Source organism: Clarias gariepinus, chromosome 1 (genome assembly GCF_024256425.1).
Source record: "Clarias gariepinus isolate MV-2021 ecotype Netherlands chromosome 1, CGAR_prim_01v2, whole genome shotgun sequence".
NCBI classification, from domain to species: Eukaryota; Metazoa; Chordata; class Actinopteri; order Siluriformes; family Clariidae; genus Clarias; species Clarias gariepinus.
The window spans coordinates 7,164,502-7,186,818 of NC_071100.1; the positions used below are offsets into that span (position 1 = coordinate 7,164,502).

At 38.0% G+C, this 22,317-nt stretch overlaps 1 protein-coding gene across 1 annotated transcript; it reads left to right on the forward strand.

The window, feature by feature from the left end:
- Positions 1–2,432: 2,432 nt before the first annotated feature.
- On the forward strand, positions 2,433–22,037 carry LOC128530277 (carcinoembryonic antigen-related cell adhesion molecule 5-like). Its single transcript, XM_053504123.1, has 11 exons — positions 2,433–2,467; positions 4,303–4,338; positions 5,245–5,517; positions 5,954–6,235; positions 8,120–8,392; positions 9,643–9,918; positions 12,206–12,541; positions 12,858–13,130; positions 20,605–20,853; positions 21,696–21,803; positions 21,904–22,037. The coding sequence occupies exons 1-10, from the start codon at positions 2,437–2,439 to the stop codon at positions 21,800–21,802; spliced, it is 2,136 nt and encodes a 711-aa protein (XP_053360098.1). The 5' UTR covers positions 2,433–2,436; the 3' UTR covers position 21,803; positions 21,904–22,037.
- Positions 22,038–22,317: the final 280 nt, after the last annotated feature.

Consider the following 22,317-nt stretch of genomic DNA (forward strand, 5'->3'; position numbering starts at 1 on the left):
ACAAAACAAAAAAAAAAAAAAAAAATATATATATATATATATATATATATATATATATATATATATATATATATACAGCACATGCTATGCTATAAAATTATGCTAATCTTAAGTGCCTCCAATGTAAGATCAAGTGAGATTCATTATTCGACTCACCTGGGAAAGAATAGATTAGGAAAGTTAAGCAGGTTTGGTGCATCTGGCGCTGACTAATTTATTTATTTATTTATTGACTTACTTACTTACTTACTTACTTAACAGAACATTAAAAGAAAATCTAAACAAAATTTTAGAGAAAGTAGCTGCACAAGCCCAATGTGTACTGTAGGTTTTTTTTTTTTAGAGATGATGGGATCAGGCATGCAGTGTTGAAGGATCAGAGGGAATGTGGTGTGCTGCGAGGTGTGATTAAAGCTGAGAGGCTAATATTCCCTTCATGTCAACTTAGGATGAAACCTAGGTATGATCCAACAATGCACTGTTCTCTCACAGAGAGACTGAGGAGAAGCTTTTTTTTCTCGCAGGCTTTAAGTGCCTCCTACCCAGAACTCCACATAGGACTTAACTGATTGGACTTACTTACTGTATGTTTCCTTCTAATGTGTTAAAGCACACCATGGTACTATCCACAATGCATATTTTCAAATTAGCACATTTGCACATGACACATATGTTGCACATGTCTTATTTGCACATTTACACATAAATAAGGACTAACTAAGCACTTTAAAATGGGCAATACAACTGCTGCTGTCACACACACAATCATCTCATTTCACACTCCATGGCCACCCCTACTGATGCTGTTCACACATTACACATTCCATGTAATCTATACAGTGTATACTTTTATATTTAGATTTTTAGATATCTTTATTTATACATTAGTTTAATTGTTACTGTTATTGTATACTTATTGATTTTATATTTTATATTCTATTCTAGTGGCAGTTGCCTCTTTGTATCTTCTATTTTATCTCATCTTTCTTTTTTAGATCACAGACAGTCATGTAAGCATTTCACTGCATAATATATTGTGTATAGTTGTGTATGTGAAAAATATTTAAATTGGAGTTTGAGAAGAGTGTTTTACCGTCTGTTTCAGTTCAGGATGAAATTATTCGCAGTCAACAGTAGAGAGGCCAAAGGGATTTAGTTCCACTTTTCAATAATGTGAAGTTTCTGTAGACTTATTGTCCACTCTCACGAGTCTAGCTGTTCTCCACTGGTCGAATTAGTGTCAAGATATTTAATTAAATTTTTTTATTCTTTATCTGTGTTTTAAAGTATACCTGGGTAATGTTTAATAAGTTTGGATTTATTCATTAATTTTCCAAAATAACTAAAATCACAGGAGATTCAAAGCTCAATTCAATTCAATTTTATTTTATTTATATAGCGCTTTTAATAATCGTCATTGTCTCAAAGCAGCTTCACAAAAAAAAAAAAAATGAATGTACATGATTAAACTTAAGCTTGTTTTTTTATCACTTCTGTTTAAATGCATTACAGTGAGTATAGGGTCAGGTTGAAAAGTTACCACTGGAGGGAGCCAAATTAATTTTAGTTTCACTTTTCAATCATGGACCACCACATGTCGAGATACAGTAGGCTTTGTGTTCACTCCCAGCAGTCTGGCCATTCTTCACAAACTTCTCTCATCAAGGTGTGTCCCCAAGAGACTTCTGACCAGCTCCATCTGGCACCAACAAATTAAATTAAATTCAGATTTTATTTGTCACATACACAGTCATACATGCAGTGAAATGTTTAATTCTTCACATATCCCAGCTTCTTGTTAGCAGGGTCAGCCATTTTACAGCACCTCTGGAGCAGACAGGGTTAAGGGCCTTGCTCAAGGGTCCCACGGCGGCAACCTGGCGGAGCTGGGGCTCGAACCGCTGATCTTCCAATTCGTAGCTCAGAGCCTTAACACAATGAGCCACCACTGCCCCAACTCTCAACTGCGTCGAGATCAAAATTACTGCATGAGCTTATGCATTGTGCTTCTCCTACATGAATAACCACTTAGATAATTGTATGAGTAAGCAAGTTCCTTAGAATGTGGACACTGACATATTTGACCTGTTTTCAGGAATAAAAGTTATTAAAATAATCTCAATGTACAAATATAACGTACACTACACACACCTTTTCCCTTTCTCTCTTGCTCTCGCTCACTCTCGTTCTTATGCTTTTGCTCTGTGTGTGTGTGTGTGTGTGTGTGACAGAGAGATAAAGAGAGATAGATGGAAAAAGAGAGAAAATTTGAGAGGATGAGAACACAGGAAGTGGTAAAACACACCTCTGCAAAGTTTGGGTGCCATATGTCCATCTCTTTCACTTTCGCATTCTCTCTTTATACATACAAAAGACAGGATGTGGTTAGACTTTACATCTCTCCACAGTCAGTCAGTCAGTGGTTATAGAGACAAGATGGAGCTCAGTCCTCTCCCTGTGATGCTCTGTGAGTAAATGTTCTCTTTGTGTCTTCATTAGAGTGAGTAGTGGGACATCCACAGTCTGAATATTCTTTATGAGCTGAATGTAAGTGATGAGCTTATTGTGTGTACGTCAGCATGATTTCTCAGGAGGATACAGTGATTTCTTACTGTATCCATATCTGTTATGGGTGTATCTATTATCTGTTATATCGAAAATGTTTAGTTTGAATTGTAACTACTCTCAGTAACTACAATAGTTCAACAGGTAAGAATCTGTTGTTGGAATCTGTACCTGATCTTCTGTGTCCTGCTGTCATCTGCTGCTTAGTGACAACCTTTCATCATTATTTGATTTATTAAATCAAGAAAATGACTGGATGTTGTTTGTACTTGGTTGTCACTAACGGAAATCGGAAATTTCTTTATCTAGTTCACTCTTACACAGAAATACCGCACTAATGCCAAGAACAGGAAGTTTTTTTATTTGTTTTTTTTAAAGCAGACCTGTGAGTTCATCAAAAAAAAAAATTATATGTATATTTGTTTTAAATTACATGTGCATTATTACTATATTATAAATGTTTAAAAAGGTGATAATCAACATCATAAACTAATAAAGTGTGCAATTTAGCAGCTCTTTTTAAGACAGCTTTTGTTCCATTGTCTTTAAACAAACAAATGTGAAAGTAAGGTTAGCATGGGGAAAATATTTTACACATATTTCTGGTGTATAGACATTTTAGACATCCGTTTACTAGAGCAACTAAATGTAATAACAGAAATATCAGAATTGTTTTAGTAAAAGTTGTTTCTGCTAGTATGGCTGATTAGTGGTTATCTCTATCAACCTTCATCACTGACAGTTCCAATCTTACCTCCTGTCTTAGTTTATGGAGTTCCCTGTTCTGCCCATTTGTGCTACTGTTTTCCTCATGTACTGTAGTTTAAAGAATACAGTGTGAACCATACATGAATGGATGGATGGATGGATTTTGTTTCTTTTTCACATAGTATTTTATAGTAATTATTTAATTTCTATTTTTACAATGAAAAAATAGCTTACATCACAAATATTTAATAACTAGCAAGCTTAAACAAACAAGCAAAACCATATCCATTTTTTTCCTAATGTTTTTAACACTAAAGACTATTTTAATCTTCAATTCTAAGGGGTCTTTGCTCTATAATATGCCACGAATTCTCAATTAGAGACAGGGCAGTACTGCAGGCAAGCCAGTATATGCATGAGTTATCTAAGCAAAATGCGGTTTGGCATAGTACTCCTGAAAAAAAAAAAAAATTCTGGAAAAGATGGTATACTTTGCATGGCAGTATATATTGCTTTAAAATGAAATTATATTTATGCATTAATGATGCCTCCACAGAAATGCAATATACTCAAGTTCCAGGCACTGACACACCTTTATACCATTACTGATGCTGGTCCTGACACTTTTCCTCTTTGGCCCGGAGAACATGAAAGATGTTGTTTCCAGAATCTATTTGAATTTTTCACTCATTTGATCATGTCAACACATTTCCAGCATGCCACTGCCCATCCCAGATGAAACTTCTCCCACACAAGCCTTTGACACTTTTGGACAGTATTGATACACTGGCCCTGCAGTGTATATGGCTTGCTTGTGCCTTAATTTGCATTTATAAATGCTGCAATAACTCTTAATAATGGACAATGGTTTACAAAATGTTCCTGAGCTAAAGTACTCCTGGCAAAGGTTTTCAAAATGTTCTAATGTTATTCATGATATTCATAATATCATAGTATCATAGTTGAAATAGTTTACATTTCTTGAGTAAAAATTTTGCTATATTTATATTATGTTTTTTTTTCTAATAGTGATGTCTTCACTCATATTAGTGGCCTTTTCTCAAGGTAAGTTAATAATAATAATAATAATAATAACAATAATAATAATAATAATAATAATGAGAAGAAGAAGAAGACGAAGAAGAAGAAGTAGAAGAAGAAGAAGAAGGAGAAAACATTTAACACTAACTTAGGTTTATTTATTTATTAATTTATTAGTTTGTTTGTTCATTTATTCATTCATTCATTTATTTTAGTTATCTCATTTGTAGAACCATGTTACGCTCTTGGTAGATTCACTCATACAGTACATTTTTCTTTTTCTTTTGCCAAGAACTACAATACTGTAGTTCAATTAAAAATGTATAGTTTTATGCATACATGCTCCCCAGATGCTTTAAACTTAATTTACTAAATAAGTAATTAACGTAGTAAAGGTGGAACAGCACAAGTATTATGAAAATGGCACATGGGAGCTAATTACACTACCTCTCAAAAGTTTGGGATCACTTGCAAATTTCTTTGTTTTTGTTTAGTGAAAAGTTGTTATTCTAAGATACGGAGGTCAGCCTTTCTGAAATAGGATTTGCAAAAACAAATTGCATTTTCAAAACCCATCATGCACCATCATGAAACTGGCTCTAACAAAGACCATCCCAGGAAAGCAAAACCAAAACTGCTGCAAAGGAGAAGTTTATTTAGAGTTACCAGCCTTAAAAATCAACAATTAAAAGCACCTAGGATTAGAGCCATTATGAAGGCTTTACAGATCATAACTAGCAGACATTAACTCAACATTAACTATTTAAAGGAGATTATTGCACATTTTGGATGCATTCAACAGTGCTTTACAATGTAGAAAGAAATAAAAATCCGAAATGACCATGGAGCTACAAAGTGATTCCAAACTTTTGAGCGGTAGTGTATATGGAATAGACAACATATTTATATTAATTCCAGAATGTTTTATAGGGAAGCCTAAAGCTGTGGTGTCTGTAAAGCCTCATAAACATGTATTCTTTGGAGAGCATGTTGGCCTTAGATGTGACCTTCAGGGAGAAGGAGACAAACAGCGGACATACAGCTGGTATAAAAATAATAACCAACTCTATACAGACAGGACAAAGCAAGACTTTAAAATTTGGTCTGTTGGAGACTCTGACAGTGGCCAGTATGCCTGCAGAGTGCACTGGAGCTACTCTCAGAGCTCAGAGATCAGTGATGATGTTACTCTAATGGTATCAGGTGAGTGTGTCGCTGTTTTTTATTCTTATTTAAGATGTATTGTGTGTGTGTGTGTGTGTGTGTGTGTGCGTGTGTGTGTGTGTGTGTGTGTGTTTGAGCTACCCATAATAGTGTTCCTGTTTGTACAGTATAAATACTCATTACAGCATAATTGTGGCAATCCAGTCTGATAGAACATTAAAAAGCCACACTGTGTTGGCTCTATCCCCTAACCCTAGGCTCTATCATCATTTACTATCATTTAATGCAGGGCATCATGCTTTTGCTCATTTAAAAATGTTCAGTGCTTACTGCTTCATTTATGCTCAGATGATAGTGAAGAACAGTTTGTACAGTATCCCTAAAATCTAAAATAGCTGTTTTATTTTGATTAAATTATTAATTTTATTAAAGAGTGAATAGCAACTCTGACACCTTCATCATTTCATCCCGACAGCAAAACCCAAACCAACTCTGAGAGTAAATCCTCAGAGCTCCATCTACACTGGAGACACCGTCAATCTAAGCTGTGAGCTGCCGTCAGCTGAATGGGAGTTCATCTGGTACAAAAATAATGAGCAGTTACAGCTTATGAACAGTGAACAAACAAACATAAACATACTTAAAGTGACAATTGATAATGCAGAAGAAACAGTGTACCAATGTCGGACACGCAGAAGACACTACCAGAAGCTCTACAACACAGAGCTCAGTGATCCTGTAAAGGTTACAGTGAGAGGTATCCCATTTTATCTACTTTTGTCTACATATTCATTAAAAATGGTGAGAAAAAAAAAGATTGCTTTAATGATAACGATAATTCACATGCTGCCACTGTGCAATATGTACAAGAATAATTAAGGCCAGGTTTCAGGTCTGCAGCTCTGATGCTAAGCTAAAGGCTAAGCTAACTGTGTGTGGTGGAAATACAAGCAATTTATTCATTTAAGTTAATGTGAACTCACTTGCTAAGACGGATAAGCTATTAACCTTGATTATTCATTAAAAATCTACCAGGAGTGCAACATAATGTGTTGCACAGAACCATGGCTAACCTGCGAAATATCGGATACTAACGTGGACATCATGGGTTTCACTATGGTGAGGTTGGACAGAGATTCTAAGTCATGGGGTAAGATCAAAGAAGTAGGACTTAGTTAGTTTGTTAACATTAGATGGTTTAACAAAGGTCATATAACTCTGAAAGACATTATCTTCGGCTATCTGCTATCAGGACATTAAACTGTTTGCGATTATCCATACAATGTTACAATGGAATTCTCACATGCCATTTGTGTTTACATTCCACCATGAATGGATGGAGACAAGACATGTGATGTTATTCACACAGCTATTACAAGACTGCAAAAACAACACTCTGAAGCCTAAGTAACATTATCCACTGACTCTCGTTTCTCTTTTTATCAGTTTGTGGATTGCCCCACTAGGAAAACCAGGTCATTAGATATACTCTATACCAATTTGGAAGAAGCTTACAACATTTTCAACTTAAGCCACGGTGTGCCTTCAGCCCGTCAATCACATGTTCATTTGAAAAAATGGTCATTTGAGGCTAAGGAGATATTAAAAACTGTTTCGTGAGCATTGAGTGTGCTACAGGAGTCTTCTGGTGAAAATTTTGATGGATTAAAAGAGGATTGAGATTCTTGGTTTTAAAGATACCTTTGCTACTATATGTTAGACATTTTTGGGCAAGCATCAGTGTTTGGGATTGGATGTGGCAGCAACAGAGAACCAGTGGAGGAAGCAGAGAAGGAGTGGTGTAGGAGATGAAGGTTGAAAATAAGCCATGGAACTGAATTTTGGATTAGCTGCAGAAGATAAGTGTTGCACAAAGGCAGAGCTGCCAGAAGTGAATTGTCGAAATAAAGTCATAAAATAACAAAGGACTGAGTTAGCACCTGAATGGCCTGTGTGAAGAGAAATGGATAAATTCTTCTGATGTCAAAAGAAAAAAAATGACACGAGCGAGTATGGTTGGAAATGTGATGGGAAAAGGACAGTTGATTGTTCAGTGTTACCAAAGTTGCAAGCAGTGACTAAAGTAGTGGCTTAATTGTTGTCATATCATTTTGACATGGGGATGGATTACATGGGCAATTTGGCTTTACTGAGATAATGCTTCAGTTGATGAGCTGCTATCCAGGATGAGATGTCTGCCAGACATGCTGATATGCTGAGGTTGGAAACCACAGTGTCTAAGGAAGTAAAGCAGATAATGAACTAGTGTCAACTGCATACCAATGACATGAAAAGCCATGTAAGTATATGACCTCACCAGGAGATTGGGTATAGAGGAAGAGTAGAAATGGACCAAGTATTGAGCTTTGTGGGGCACTAGTAGAGAATCTGCTTGGAGCAGATGTGCATCCCCTTCAATATCACCTTGGACAACTGATCCTCTATGTCTGTCAATTGTTTGCTAAGCATTTGGTTTACCTCTTGTAAATTGACTCAAAACAATGTTTTAATTCTGTAAATTCTGCAGCATTATAGGTAAATTGAGCACTAGTGTTACAGTTGATTTAACTCTTTATATTCAATCAATATACAAACATAAGTAGAAATTCACTGTGAGAGTTTGAATACTTTTTTTCTACAGTGAGAGCAAAACCTATAGCATCCATAAACCCTGTTAACCAGGTGTTCAGTGGAGACACCGTCACTCTGAGATGTGACATACAGGATGAAAGTGTGTCTAACTGGCAGTACAGCTGGTATAAAGATGCTGCACACAGTCCTGTCAGTAGTGAACAGCTGTACAGAATCAGTGGTGTTGAAGTGACACACACAGGTAACTACACCTGTAGAGGAGCAGAGAGAGGAGGCTCACGCACCTCACACTTCAGTGATGCTGTTACACTGACTGTATCAGGTGAGTTTGTGTTTAATTATCTTATTTAATATCTTAACATTAAAGCAACCACAAGGGAGCACAATTCAGAGTCTGTTCTTGTGTCAGTCCCAGTTCTGGATATATGCAGAGGGTTGTAACAGGAAGGACATCCAACATAAAACATTTGCCAAATCAATAATGCGAATCAGTTTTACCTAATATCCTAATATTATTTTTTTGTTTAATAATCATAAGAATAGTCTGATTAACCAGAAATAATGAATGTTTGTTAAAAAATGGTTAATTCCTGTATATTCAGAATTTCTGAGATTTTTGAAGAGATATCTTTTTTTAAGTTTCAAACAGGTGTTTGGTGTGTTTTGTTAATTTATTTAAAAGTGAAGACTGACATTTTCCATTTGCAAAAATATTTAGACCTATCACTTAGTACTTCATTTAAAGCACTGTTTGCAGCAACAGTTATAAAAAAAAAAATATGTCACAAGCATGGCACACCTTAATTTTGTAAGGTTCTATTGTTCTGTTTCTTTTAGTAGATTCATTCAGGCACCATTGGTTGGAGTGCATATCTATTTATAGGTGTCTCTAGATTTAAGAGTCTGTATTTGTCACATGCATTATTGTACAGTAAACTCAAGCAGAAAATTGCAACAATCTGCAATAATTATTTCTTGAATAAATTACCCAACCCTTCAAACACATGCTATTACATTGTTGTTGTTGAATATTGTGTGTAGAATGATGATCAGCACTCTATACATTGATATGTATTTGCTCAGATGGTGATGCAAAATGTGTACAGTATCACTAAAATATTAATGTAAAATTAGCACATGATTGGTTTTTACATAGGTGGTGTAGTGGTTAGCATTGTCGCCTTGCACTTCCAGGGCTTCCCAGCCAGGCTCGATTCCTGTGTGCATGGAGTTTGCATGTTCTCCCTGGGTTTCCTCAGGGTACTCCAGTTTCCTCCCACAGTCTAAAGATATGCAGGTTAGGCTAATTGGTATTCCCAAATTGCCCGTAGTGTGTGAATGAGAGTGCAACTGTCCAGGGTGTACCTTGCCTCGTGCCCTAAGCCTCCTGCGATAGGCGCCAGGCCTCCCGCGACCCTGAATACAGGAGAAAGTGCTATAGAAGATGAATGAGTGAGTGAGTGAGTGAGTGAGTGAGTGGTTTTTATATATAATTGTAATATATCTTACTATAAAGGGAAAAGCAGCTCTGACATTTCATTTCACATTTAACAATTCATTTCGTACCAACAGCAAAACCCAAACCGACTCTCAGAGTGAATCCCCAGAGCTCCATCTATACTGGAGACACCATCATGCTGAGCTGTGAGTTACAGTCCTCTGGATGGGACTTTCACTGGTACAAAGATAATCAGCAGTTACAGCTTCTAAACAGTAAACAAACAAACATGAACACACTTACAGTGACAGTCAAGAATGCAGGAGAAACAGTGTATCAGTGTCATGCACACAGGGCAAACTACTTCTACAACACCGAGCTCAGTGATCCTGTAAAGATTAAAGTACGAGGTATGTTATTTGTTTTTGTTTTGTTGTTTGTTTTTGCTTTCAAAATAATGGTGTGCTTTTTCACGTTCTATGGATCTCCAGATTAGAGTACTCTCTAAAAAACACAGACACTGGTTACTTTGTTCCTTGAACACAGCACTCAACATTCTGGCAATTGCGTCTCCTTTTATACAGTGGTGGGAAAAACGATTTGCCCCCTTCCTGATTTCTTATTCTTTTGCATGTTTGTCACACTTAAATATTTTTGCTCATCAAAAACCGTTAACTATTAGTCAAAGATAACATAATTGAACACAAAATGCAGTTTTTAAATGATGGTTTGCGTCATTAAGGGAGAAAAAAAATCCAAACCTACATGGCCCTGTGTGAAAAAGTAATTGCCCCCTGAACCTAATAACTGGTTGGGCCACTCTTAGCAGCAATAACTGCAATCAAGGGTTTGCGATAACTTGCAACGAGTCTTTTACAGCGCTCTGGAGGAATTTTGGCCCACTCATCTTTGCAGAATTGTTGTAATTCAGCTTTATTTGAGGGTTTTCTAGCATGAACCGCCTTTTTAAGGTCATGCCACAACATCTCAATAGGATTCAGGTCAGGACTTTGACTAGGCCACTCCAAAGTCTTCATTTTGTTTTTCTTCAGCCATTCAGAGGTGGATTTGCTGGTGTGTTTTGGGTCATTGTCCTGCTGCAGCACCCAAGATCGCTTCAGCTTGAGTTGACGAACAGATGGCCAGACATTCTCCTTCAGGATTTTTTGGTAGACAGTAGAATTCATGGTTCCATCTATCACAGCAAGCCTTCCAGGTCCTGAAGCAGCAAAACAACCCCAGACCATCACACTACCACCACCATATTTTACTGTTGGTATGATGTTCTTTTTCTGAAATGCTGTGTTACTTTTATGCCAGATGTAACGGGACATGCACCTTCCAAAATGTTCAACTTTTGTCTCGTCGGTCCACAAGGTATTTTCCCAAAAGTCTTGGCAATCATTGAGATGTTTTTTTGGCAAAAATGAGACGAGCCTTAATGTTCCGGCCACTCCTGGGAAGGTTCACCACTGTTACATGTTTATGCCATTTGTGGATAATGGCTCTCACTGTGGTTTGCTGGAGTCCCAAAGATTTAGAAATGGCTTTATAACCTTTACCAAACTGATAGATCTCAATTACTTTTGTTCTTATTTGTTCCTGAATTTCTTTTAATCTTGGCATGATGTCTAGCCTTTGGGATGCTTTTGGTCTACTTCTTTGTGTCAGGTAGCTCCTATTTAAGTGATTTCTTGATTGAAACAAGTTGCTCCATTGCATTTGTGAGAAAATACGGAGGGTGCATTTGTGAGAAAGTTAAATTTTTTTCTTTGCAAATCGGATTGTGTTTGTTTGCAAAACGCTGCATTTGTGAGAAAGTCATTTTTTTCTTTGCAAAGCAGATTGTGTTTGTTTGTTAAATTTTGGCACATAATTAACTCCATAGCAGGGGCTCATCATTCAGCTAGATCAGCTTTAGATAGAGGTCAATAGGGAAACAGCCTTCCTAGCATTGGGATGCTTTCTGAGAATCCTGTTATCTATTATCTGTTTCCTCTTAGCCCAGTAGACAATTTGACACTCCCTGTTTGCCCTGCACCACCTGAGCCATGCCATGAACCATGCAAGCCATGACTGAGCCACACTAAGCCCTGTCTCATGCAGATACATACCAAGTCTATAGACTTGAAAGATCCCAATTTGAACGAGCACCCATGGTATGCACAGGACAAACAAGTCTGATACATGCATGTCCAACACTAAAATGCACAGTGCCCAAAGGATCTGCTGCTATTGACCTGGAGCCAGACATCACAGAGCTGTGTAACCATTTATTTTTTATCAAATTATCATATTTTAATATTATTATTGCATGCCTATAAGGAAAAGAAATCACTCTGATAGTCTGAATGCTTAATTTTTCTACAAAGAGAGTAAAACCTGTAGCATCAATGTATCCTGATAGTCAGGTGTTTATAAAAAAACACCATCACTTAAAAGTATTTACATACAATGTATCCAGCTGGCAGTACAACTGGTATAAAGATGCTGGTCCTGCCAGTAGTGAGAAGATGTACAGAATCAGTAGTGTGGCCCTTATAGTTAATTACCCATGTAGAGGTTTAGAGAGAAGGCTCACACCACTCACACTTTAGTGATGCTTTTACAATGATCGGGTGAAAATATGCAGTTAGAAGGGTTATGAAAAGCTTTTTAATATATAGTCTATAAAGGTATGTGTTTCTTGTGTAACAGAGAGACCAGAGGCAGTACTGAGTGTATCTCCACAGAGCTGGCTGACTGAAGGAGACTCAGTGACTCTAAACTGTGAGGTTACAGACTCCTCTACAAACTGGACATTCAGCTGGTACAGAGAGACTCCCTACAGAGATGGCTTAACTCAAATTAAACCTAATCATGACTATATCATGTATGTGGAGCTCCTCTCAGACAGCAGCAGAGGATCTGGAGGCTCCTACACTCTGAGTTCTGCTGATCTTAATCACACAGGAGTTTATGTGTGTAGAGGAGAGAGAGGAGAACCAGCCTTACACACACAGTACAGCAATCTACAGACACTATGGATCACAGGTGAGGGAAAAAATAGTTTACTACATCATACGGTTGTCTAAATGAGAGTAATTTAGCATTTATTTCATACAAAATTACCAATATTTATATGGCAATGAAAGTGCGATAATACTTGCAATTTTAATAAGTTGTTATTTAGCATGGCTACATGGTTGCAGGAACAGTTTTGATGTTTCTTGTATCATGAGCAATGTTATAAACTGTGACTTTGATTGCCAGATTAATAAACATAATTCTGAACACACACGCACTTGTATCCCCATTGTGTTGCATATTGCACTTATTTGCATTCTTATGTCACTTTTCTGTCTTTAAGGTGAATCTCCTCCAGTCTCTCTGATCATCAATCCCAGCAGAACTCAACACTTTACTGGTGACTCTCTCTCACTGAGCTGTGAGGACCAGAGTAACTCTACTGGATGGACAGTGAGACGATACACACACAGTGAGAGAGTGTTAGATTGTTCATGGGAATCAGTTACAGGATCTACATGTGAAATCAGCTCCCTCAACACATCCTACACTGGAGTTTACTGGTGTGAGTCTGAATCTGGAGAAAACAGTAATCCTGTCAACATCACAGTGCATGGTGAGTGCTACTGTACATATAGTGTGTTTATTTGCAAAAGGAAATACAATTTCTTTTATTACAGAGCAATTAGAACACTGAACTAGGATACTTTCTAGAAGTAGAAGTGACATTTCATCATTAAGCTCATTTTAATGACCATGTTCATTCAAGCGGCACCCTCACACTTTCTGTTACATAATGTTTAAACAGCAGACTGTGTTTAATCAGTTTATTCTTATTGCAGAAGATCCTAATATTTTCACAGAGGTACATTTATAGTCTCCTTGATTTTGATAGCTAATTGAAATACTTCCAGATCAATTTCATTTTGTGTTATGTTCATTAGCAATACAAACACTGGGTTATGTTTTATTGTAGGACAGCATATGTCATGCATTTTATTTCCATCCATAATTTTATTATAGACACTCCTTGTTTTGTTATTTGGAGATTTTTTAAAAAGTAAATTCAAATTTTTTTTTTTTGTCACATACAAGGCTATGCAGTTAAATGATTATATATTAATGATTGGTTTCTCTGCTAACAATGAATTGCATTCGAAAAAGCAATTACATTAAAAATAGAATCTTCCAATAGATTAATGATAATATGTTTATACTTAATCTGAAAGGTTTACATTATTTACAAGGTTGCTAAATAGAATTAAAATAAAATAGAAGTGTATGAAGTGTAAAAGTGTATAAATGATCCATGGTAAAAGATGAAAGGTAAATTACAGAGTGTACAAAAGGAATTATAAACTCTGAGAATGCAGTTGGTCTTTATTAATATTAAAAATGTTAATGAGCAGTGTGTTAACAAGAACAAAAACAAATGTGCAATGTATCAGAGAGTGTAAACTTTGCAAATTTTTTAAATAATGAGTAGTGTGCTACACCCTAACGTTGATGTGTTATCAGGAATGTAGGGTGAGTGTTTTTGTATTTCAGAGCCAACATTTGTTTGTTGGCTCTAAATGTAGCTGGCCGGTAGGGCTTCATTAGTGTCATAAGTGGAGGAAAGTTTACTCTCCATCAACAAATTCCCCTTCACCAGGTAGACATACATTACAGGCCAAAAGTTTGGATACACCTTCTCATCTATCTGTCAATGTGTTTTCTTTCTTTTCATGACCATTTACATTGGTAGATTCTCACTGAAGGCATCAAAACTATGAATGAACAGGTATTTTCACCTGATCATTGTAAAAGCATCACTAAAGTGAAAGGAGTGTGAATCTTCTCATTAAACCTCTACATGGGTAATTAACTATAAGGCCCACACTACTGATTCTGTACATTTATTGAAGAGGGTGTCTTCAATAAACACCTGACTATTAGAACACATTGATGCTACAGGTTTTACTCTTTTTGTAGAAAAATAAAGTATTCAAACTATCAGTGATCTTTTCCTTATAGGCATGCAATAATAATATAAAAGTATGATAATTTGATAAAAATAAATAGTGGGAAAAAGAGTGACACAGCTCTGTGGCGTCTGGCTCCAGGTCAATAGCAGCAGATCCCTTGGGCGCTGTGCATTTTAGTATTGGGCCTCCATGTATCAGAACATGTGGAGGTATGTACTTAACAAAAAAAGGTCTCCACAGTCACCGGACCTGAACCCAATCGAGATGGTTTGGGGTGAGCTGGACTGCAGAGTGAAGGCAAAGGGGCCAACAAGTGCTAAACACCTCTGGGAACTCCTTCAAGACTGTTGGAAAATCATTTCAGGTGACTACCTCTTGAAACTTATCAAGAGAATGCCAAGAGTGTGCAAAGAAAGAATCAGAGCAAAGGGTGGCTATTTTAAAGAAACTAGAATATAAACAATTTTTGTTAAGTACATAACTCCACATGTGTTCATTTATAGTTTTGATGCCTTCAGTTAAAAATCTACCAATGTAAATGGTCATGAAAATAAAGAAAACACATTGAATGAGTGAAGATGTGTCCAAACTTTTGGCCTGTACTGTATGCGTCAGGCCAGGACAATGGTAAAGCATTCTTATTTAGCTGCTAACAGTGCAGATTGGCATTCTGCAGCCGGGTGCTTGATTATCTGCCGATTCAATTCAATTCAATTTTATTTGTATAGCGCTTTTAGCAATTTTCATTGCCGCAAAGCAGCTTTACATAGTCAAAAGAATTATTTAAGTTTGTATGAAATGTGAATTTGTATGAATCAAAATGGTCAGTTTGTCCCTGGTGAGCAAGCCGAGGGCGACAGTGGCAAGGAAAAACTCCCTGAGATGGTAATAGGAAGAAACCTTGAGAGGAACCAGACTCAACAGGGAACCCATCCTCATTTGGGTGAAACAGAAAGCAGTAAATGATCTGCATTTATACAGTGTGTAGGGTGGAAGGCAGTTCAGCTATAATAGCTGATGTTAATTGATGTTAATATGGAGTCCAGGTAGTTATTGAAGACCCAGGTAGACTTGTAAGAAGTTCCAGTCATGAACTATCGAACTGTCAAGTCCCCAGAGAAACAGTTGCCAACACCAGTCAAGGCCAGAACCATTTTCTAGGTAGAGAGAATCATTCCCAGACACCAGACGCATCCCAGAGAGACACACGGGGCATCCATGTGACGAGATCTTCAGCCAGAAGCGGGGCACCAGGATGGGTCAGACAGGTCCGGAGGGCAGAGGGAGTCTGGATCACTGGCAGCTCAGGAACGACATGTGTAGCTCGACAGAGAGAGAGAGAGAAAGAGTGAAAGGGGGGGACAGGAGGAGAGAGGAAAAAGAAAGAGGGGGGGAAAGAGAAGAAGAGGAGAGATGGCAGTTAGGTATGGTCCAGTCACACAATGTATAATGTGAATGTATATTAACTGTAGAGTGCAAGCAGGGACTCCGGCAGGACTAACTATGACAGCATAACTAAAAGGGAGAGCCAGAAGGAAACACAAACATGAGGGCTTCCTGACATGTAAAGCAAACAATCACCTCACCGTCAGCAAACCTGAGTGATCAATGAGAGTGAGGAAGACAGCATCTAAACATACCAGTTCACCATAATACTCTACGTCCATGAGTCCCCCAGATCTGCTCCTTTACCTATGGCAAATCTATTTATAAAATGCTTGGCTAAATAAATAGGTTTTTAGCCTGGACTTAAACACTGGGACTGTGTCTGAGTCCCGAACACTATTTGGAAGACTATTCCATAACTTTGGGGCTTTATAAGAAAAAGCTCTGCCCCCAGCTGTATTTTTCATAATACGCGGTACTGACAAGCAGCCTGCATCCTTTGATCGAAGTAGGCGTGGCGGATCGTAAGACACTAGTAGTTCGCTCAGGTACTGCGGCGCGAGACCATTTAATGCTTTATATGTCAAAAGTAGTATTTTAAAATCAATGCGAAATTTCACAGGGAGCCAATGGAGTGAAGATAAGATAGGGGTGATGTGCTCATATCTTCTGGTTCTGGTGAGGACTCTCGCTGCTGCATTCTGGACTAGCTGAAGCTTATTTATGCATCTAGCTGAACAACCAGACAGTAAGGCATTACAATAGTCCAACCTAGAGGTGATAAAAGCATGAACTAGTTTTTCTGCGTCGTTTAGCGACAATAAATTTCTTATTCTGGCAATATTTCTGAGGTGAAAGAATGCTATCCTGGTAATATTATTTACATGTGCTTCAAATTAAAGGCTGGAATCAATAATCAAACCAAGGTCTTTCACTGTTGCATTTGATGGAACAGAAAGGCCATCTAAAGTTACGGTGTGATCTAAAATTTTACTCCTAGCTGTATGCGGTCCTATGACTAGAACTTCTGTCTTATCCGGATTTAGCAGAAGGAAGTTAATTAGCATCCAATTTCTTATGTCCTGCACACATTGCTCAATTTTAGTAAGCTGTTTTTTCTCATCAGGTTTTGCTGAGACATATAACTGTGTATCGTCAGCATAACAATGAAAACTAATACCATGCTTACGGATTATGTTGCCCAGAGGAAGCATGTAAAGGGAAAAAAGCAGTGGACCTAAAACTGAACCCTGCGGAACGCCAAACTCCACTAGAGAACATGCAGAATAATCACCATTTAAGTCTACATACTGATAACGATGGGTCAGATAGGATCTGAGCCAGGAGAGGGCTGTACCCTTAATTCCCACTACATTTTCTAATCTGTGAAGAAGAATAGCGTGATCAACAGTGTCAAAAGCTGCACTGAGGTCAAGTAATACAAGCATAGTTACACAACCCTGATCAGAGGCCAATAGAATGTCATTTACTACTTTAACGAGCGCTGTCTCTGTACTGTGATGAGGCCTAAATCCTGACTGATACAGTTCATGTATGCCATTTCTATGTATATATGAGCATAGCTGCTCCGCTACTATCTTTTCCAGGATCTTAGAGATAAAGGGGAGGTTTGATATTGGTCTGTAACTGGACAGCTGACAGGGGTCGAGGTCAGGTTTCTTAATTATTGGTTTGATAACTGCTAATTTAAAAGATTTTGGAACATATCCAATGCTGAGTGAAGAATTAATTATTCTCAACAGGGGTTCTATTATTGCTGGTACTATCTGTTTAAGAAAATGTGTCGGTACAGGATCTAATATACAGGTTGATGAATTTGAAGAAGATATGAGTGAAATTAGTTCATTCTCTTCAAGGGGAGTAAAGTATTCTAGGTTCTGGTCTGACATGGCTAGATTAACATCTGCATCAATTACATTGTTCGGTTTCAAAACCTCAATTTTATGCCTAATATTTACAATTTTATTATTAAAAAAGTTCATGAAATCCTCACTATTGCATGATGTTGTTGTGGAGATTTCTGCAGTGGTCTTATTTCTGGTTAATTTGGCTACAGCATTAAATAAGAATCTAGGATTATTTTTGTTATTTTCTATAAGAGTGGAGAGATATGTTGATCTAGCTACACTAAGAGCTTTTCTATAGTTCAGGATGCTCTCCTTCCATGCTATTTGAAATACTAGTAATTTAGTTTGACGCCATTTACGTTCTAATTTCCGAGCGGTCTGTTTTAGAGTGCGCGTGTGATCGTTATACCAGGGAGCAAGTTTTTTATCTCTAATAATTTTTCTTTTGACTGGAGCTACATTATCTAAGGTATAGCGAAATGTCGACTCTAAATATTCAGTCGCCTGATCGAGTTCTGTGGGGTCAGACGGTGATCTAATCGAAGTTGGGAACTCTGGGAGATTACTGATAAAACTCTGTTTGGTAGTTGATGTGAATGTACGTTTCATACGGTAGCGCGGCGCTGTGTGTACATTATTATTGTGACACACTTGAATTGAGACAAGATAGTGATCTGAGATAACTTCAGATAGTGGTATTGTGAATAAATTTCTTATACTTAATCCAAATAATATTATTAAATCTAAAGTGTGACCTGCTTTATGAGTGGGTCCTACTACACACTGATTTACTCCTACCGAGTCCAGTATAGACATAAATGCAGTTCTCAGAGGGTCTTCTGGGTTTTCAAAATAAATATTAAAATCTCCAGCAATTAACATTTTGTCTACAGAAACGACTAGGTTTGAGAGGAAATCTGCAAATTCACTAAGAAATTCCGAGTACGGCCCTGGAGGTCTGTAAATGACAATTAGCGGGATCGACTGAGCTGACTTAATATAGTTAAATACACTTATGTTACTATAAAGAATTTCAAATGAATTAAATTTGTGTCCGTGTTTTTGTACAATAGTCAAATTATCATTGTGAATAACTGCGACGCCTCCTCCTCTACCAGTTAACCGAGGCTGGTGTATGTAGCTGTATCCAGGAGGACTAGCTTCATTTAGAGCTACATACTCGTCCTGTTTAATCCAGGTTTCTGTTAAACAGAGTATATCAAACTCCTGATCTGTGATAATTTCATTAACTATAACTGCTTTAGATGCGAGAGATCTAATATTTAACAGTCCTAGCTTCAGATCAGAGGTGCCGGCTGCGCATTCAGTCTGATCCAAGTTTGTGGTCTTTATGTTAATTAAATTACTAAAACAGACTTTCTGAGTCTTTCTAAATTTGATTTTAGCTCGGGGAACAGACACAGTCTCAATAGAGTGAACCCTGAGTGACGACTCTATGCAGCTAGCAGACGGTTGGGTTAGCCTGTCTGTCTGCTCCCTGGCCTGGGCTCTGGATTGTCACCGATTAACTAGGCCTTTTCTAAGACTATGAGCTATACTACAAGAAATGAGAGCAGCACCTTCCCGAGTGGGATGGACACCGTCCCGCCCTAACAGGCCAGCTTTGCCCTCAAAGGTCTTCCAATTATCAATAAAGCCCACGTTGTTTTCGGAGCACCACCTGGACATCCAGCGGTTCAGCGACCATAACCTGCTGTAAGTTATGTCACCACGTCTCATTGGGATGGGACCAGAGCATACTACTCCATCGGACATCGCCTTCGTAATTTAAACACTTCTATAAAGTTATTCTTACTAACCTCTGACTGACGAAGGCGTATATCATTAGCTCCAGCATGTACTACTATCTTGGAGAATCTGTGCTGTCCTAGAGCCCTAAGATTACCTGTTATGTCCGGTGCTCTGGCTCCCGGGATACACCTAACCACTGCCGCTGGCGCCCCTAAAGGTCTAGCTAATTTCACGTGTCTCAGTATAGAGTCTCCTATAACCAGAGCTCTTTTAGGTTTCTCAGTGGGTGCATCACTGAGGAGAGCAAACCTGTTGGACACGTGAAGCGCAGAAGAGGTGTGCTCCGGTGGGGTAGCCTTAGCGTTAGCTTTGGCTGAACGAGTATGCCGCCGAGTCGTCACCCACTCGCCCCGCTGTGAGGGCTCTAATGCCGGAGTCGGGGGCTGGTTATCTCCGCCTGCGGCACCCAGACTGTCCGCTACAGGAATAACACTGCTCTTACATTCTCTAACCCTCTCTAAAGTCTGGATGCGCTCCTCTAACGCTGATATCTTCTCCGTCAGAGTGCTCACTAACACACACCCATCACAAATAAAATTACCGCTAACGACGGAGGAAGAATGTCTAAACATCCTGCACTCTACACACTGAACAAGCTGAATATTGGACATGATAACGTACCTGAGTCGGAGTTGTAGTTGTTTGGAGCTGAATTCCGTTTGTTGTTTTTAGAAAAAGAAACTCGCGCGTTCTCCAAAAAGCGCAGAAAAAGGCGAAGCCAAATAGTGTGAGATGTAAAAACTAGTTGCTATTAATATTATTATTGTATAAATGAAAAAAAGTATGTAGTTTAAACGCTAACACAAACGCAAACTTTCGCGGCAACGATACGAAAACAGGAAGCTACGATGTGTAGTTATTCCATGAGAATCTGTAGTTAGTAGAAAATACAGTAGCAGGTTGCTGCCTTCAGACTGTATGCAAGTAGGTTGCTCACTCCCATATTTTCATTTCTCATTTGCCTGAAGCTGAAATGGACTCTGGGTGAGACACATATAACCAGCACACAAGATAAACTTTACTTTATTGTACATTTGATTTGTGATGTTTGTTCAAGATGGTGATGTGATCCTGGAGAGTCCTGTCCATCCTGTGACTCAGGGACATCTTCTGACTCTACGCTGTTTAGATCGCAACACAAAGTCATCAAGCCTTCGAGTTGATTTCTTTAAGGATGGATCAGTTTTCCAGCCACAGACTACAAGGGAGATGATCATCCATAATGTCACAAAATCAGATGAAGGTTTCTACCACTGTAAACACCCAGACAGAGGAGAGTCCCCGAAAAGCTGGGTCTTAATCAGAGGTGACATAATGCTGTTGTGTTTGTGTGTGTTGTAATGATTAGATAAAAAGAGGTTAACTGAAGTTACACTAAATAGAGAGATCTTTATCTTCGTGTTTGAGTGCTTTAAAACCCAGTGAGCAAAAACAACAACATTACGACCAATTAGAAACAACCACAAATGTATTATGCAAAAACAGACTAAACAAAAAAAGGTGCACCAAACCAACAAAGAAAACAATATTTACAGAATATATACAATTAAAAGCTGGGTGGGTGTAAGTGGGTTGAATGTCCAAAGTCCAGGTTATTGTAAGAGTGTGTGAGAGAGATGAATTGGTTTTACCAGAAATGATGGAATAATACCGGGAGGCTGATGTCGGAGCGAGAGAAATGTGGTGAAGCGACCCAGTCGGTGAATAGGAAATCCAGCCTTCGTTCGTCTCTTTGTGCACTCCGTATCAATAACAATGTAAACAGTGCGCTGTACAGTATCTCCATACTTCCTCCTTTCCTGGGCTGTTTCCCGGGCGCCCCCTTTATATCCGGGTCAGATGACCACGTGCGTCAATGTCTTCCCATGCAGACCGGCAGCACGTTCTCTTGAAAGCTGGAACCAATACACATTATACTCTTGGACAATTACAACCTTATCGGGCACAATTAATAAGGCGCCACAGCTTATTTTATCATTTGGGCCGGCTTACTTTCGCCCTTTAAAAGTTTACCCTTTATGTGGCTGTGCTACAGTGTTACTGCAAATCTATTTCTTTTTATTGCATTTTAAGATAAAAAATACAAAGAGTTTAGCATGAAAGAAGTAGCACTGTATTTATTATTTTATTCTGTGTTATTTTCGTCAGGTGTAGAAGCTCCATTCTTAGTGCACATGCTGATTTGCAGTCTCATCACTGCCTCTCCATATGTCTTGGTAACCATCATTTTGCTGCTCATATGTTGCAGAGATTGAGGTGAGAACTCAGTACATTATTTAACTTTAATTAGTCTTAAGTAAACATGCTGAATTATCCATCATATTAACAGGCTTTTGATTAACCACATCTTTTTCAGAAGTGCTGTCACCAGTCTCTTCATTGTCCCTCATATGCATTAAAAAAAGGACTCTTTAAACTATCTGCTATGGAGACCCCCTTGATGAAAGCAGCCAAAAGATAACATTATTATTATTATTATTATTATTATTACAAATTATATTAATTCTAGTGAAGCTGAAACAATGTGAGCCTTAACAGGCTTCAAACTGATTGTAAAATAAAGGAAAAGATGTCAGAGATACCTGCAGAACATGCTACGTCAGCTTATATTCCTCCACGCAGAACACATAGATGCCATGGTAAATGCAGTGGCAACTGAACATCATCTTTTATTATTATTCAGGAAAGCACTGGGAGGACAAGTAATGAAGCTATGTGAGCAATATGGAGTGTTCTATGACTCAAGTTGTGTGTTTGACATGTCTTAGAG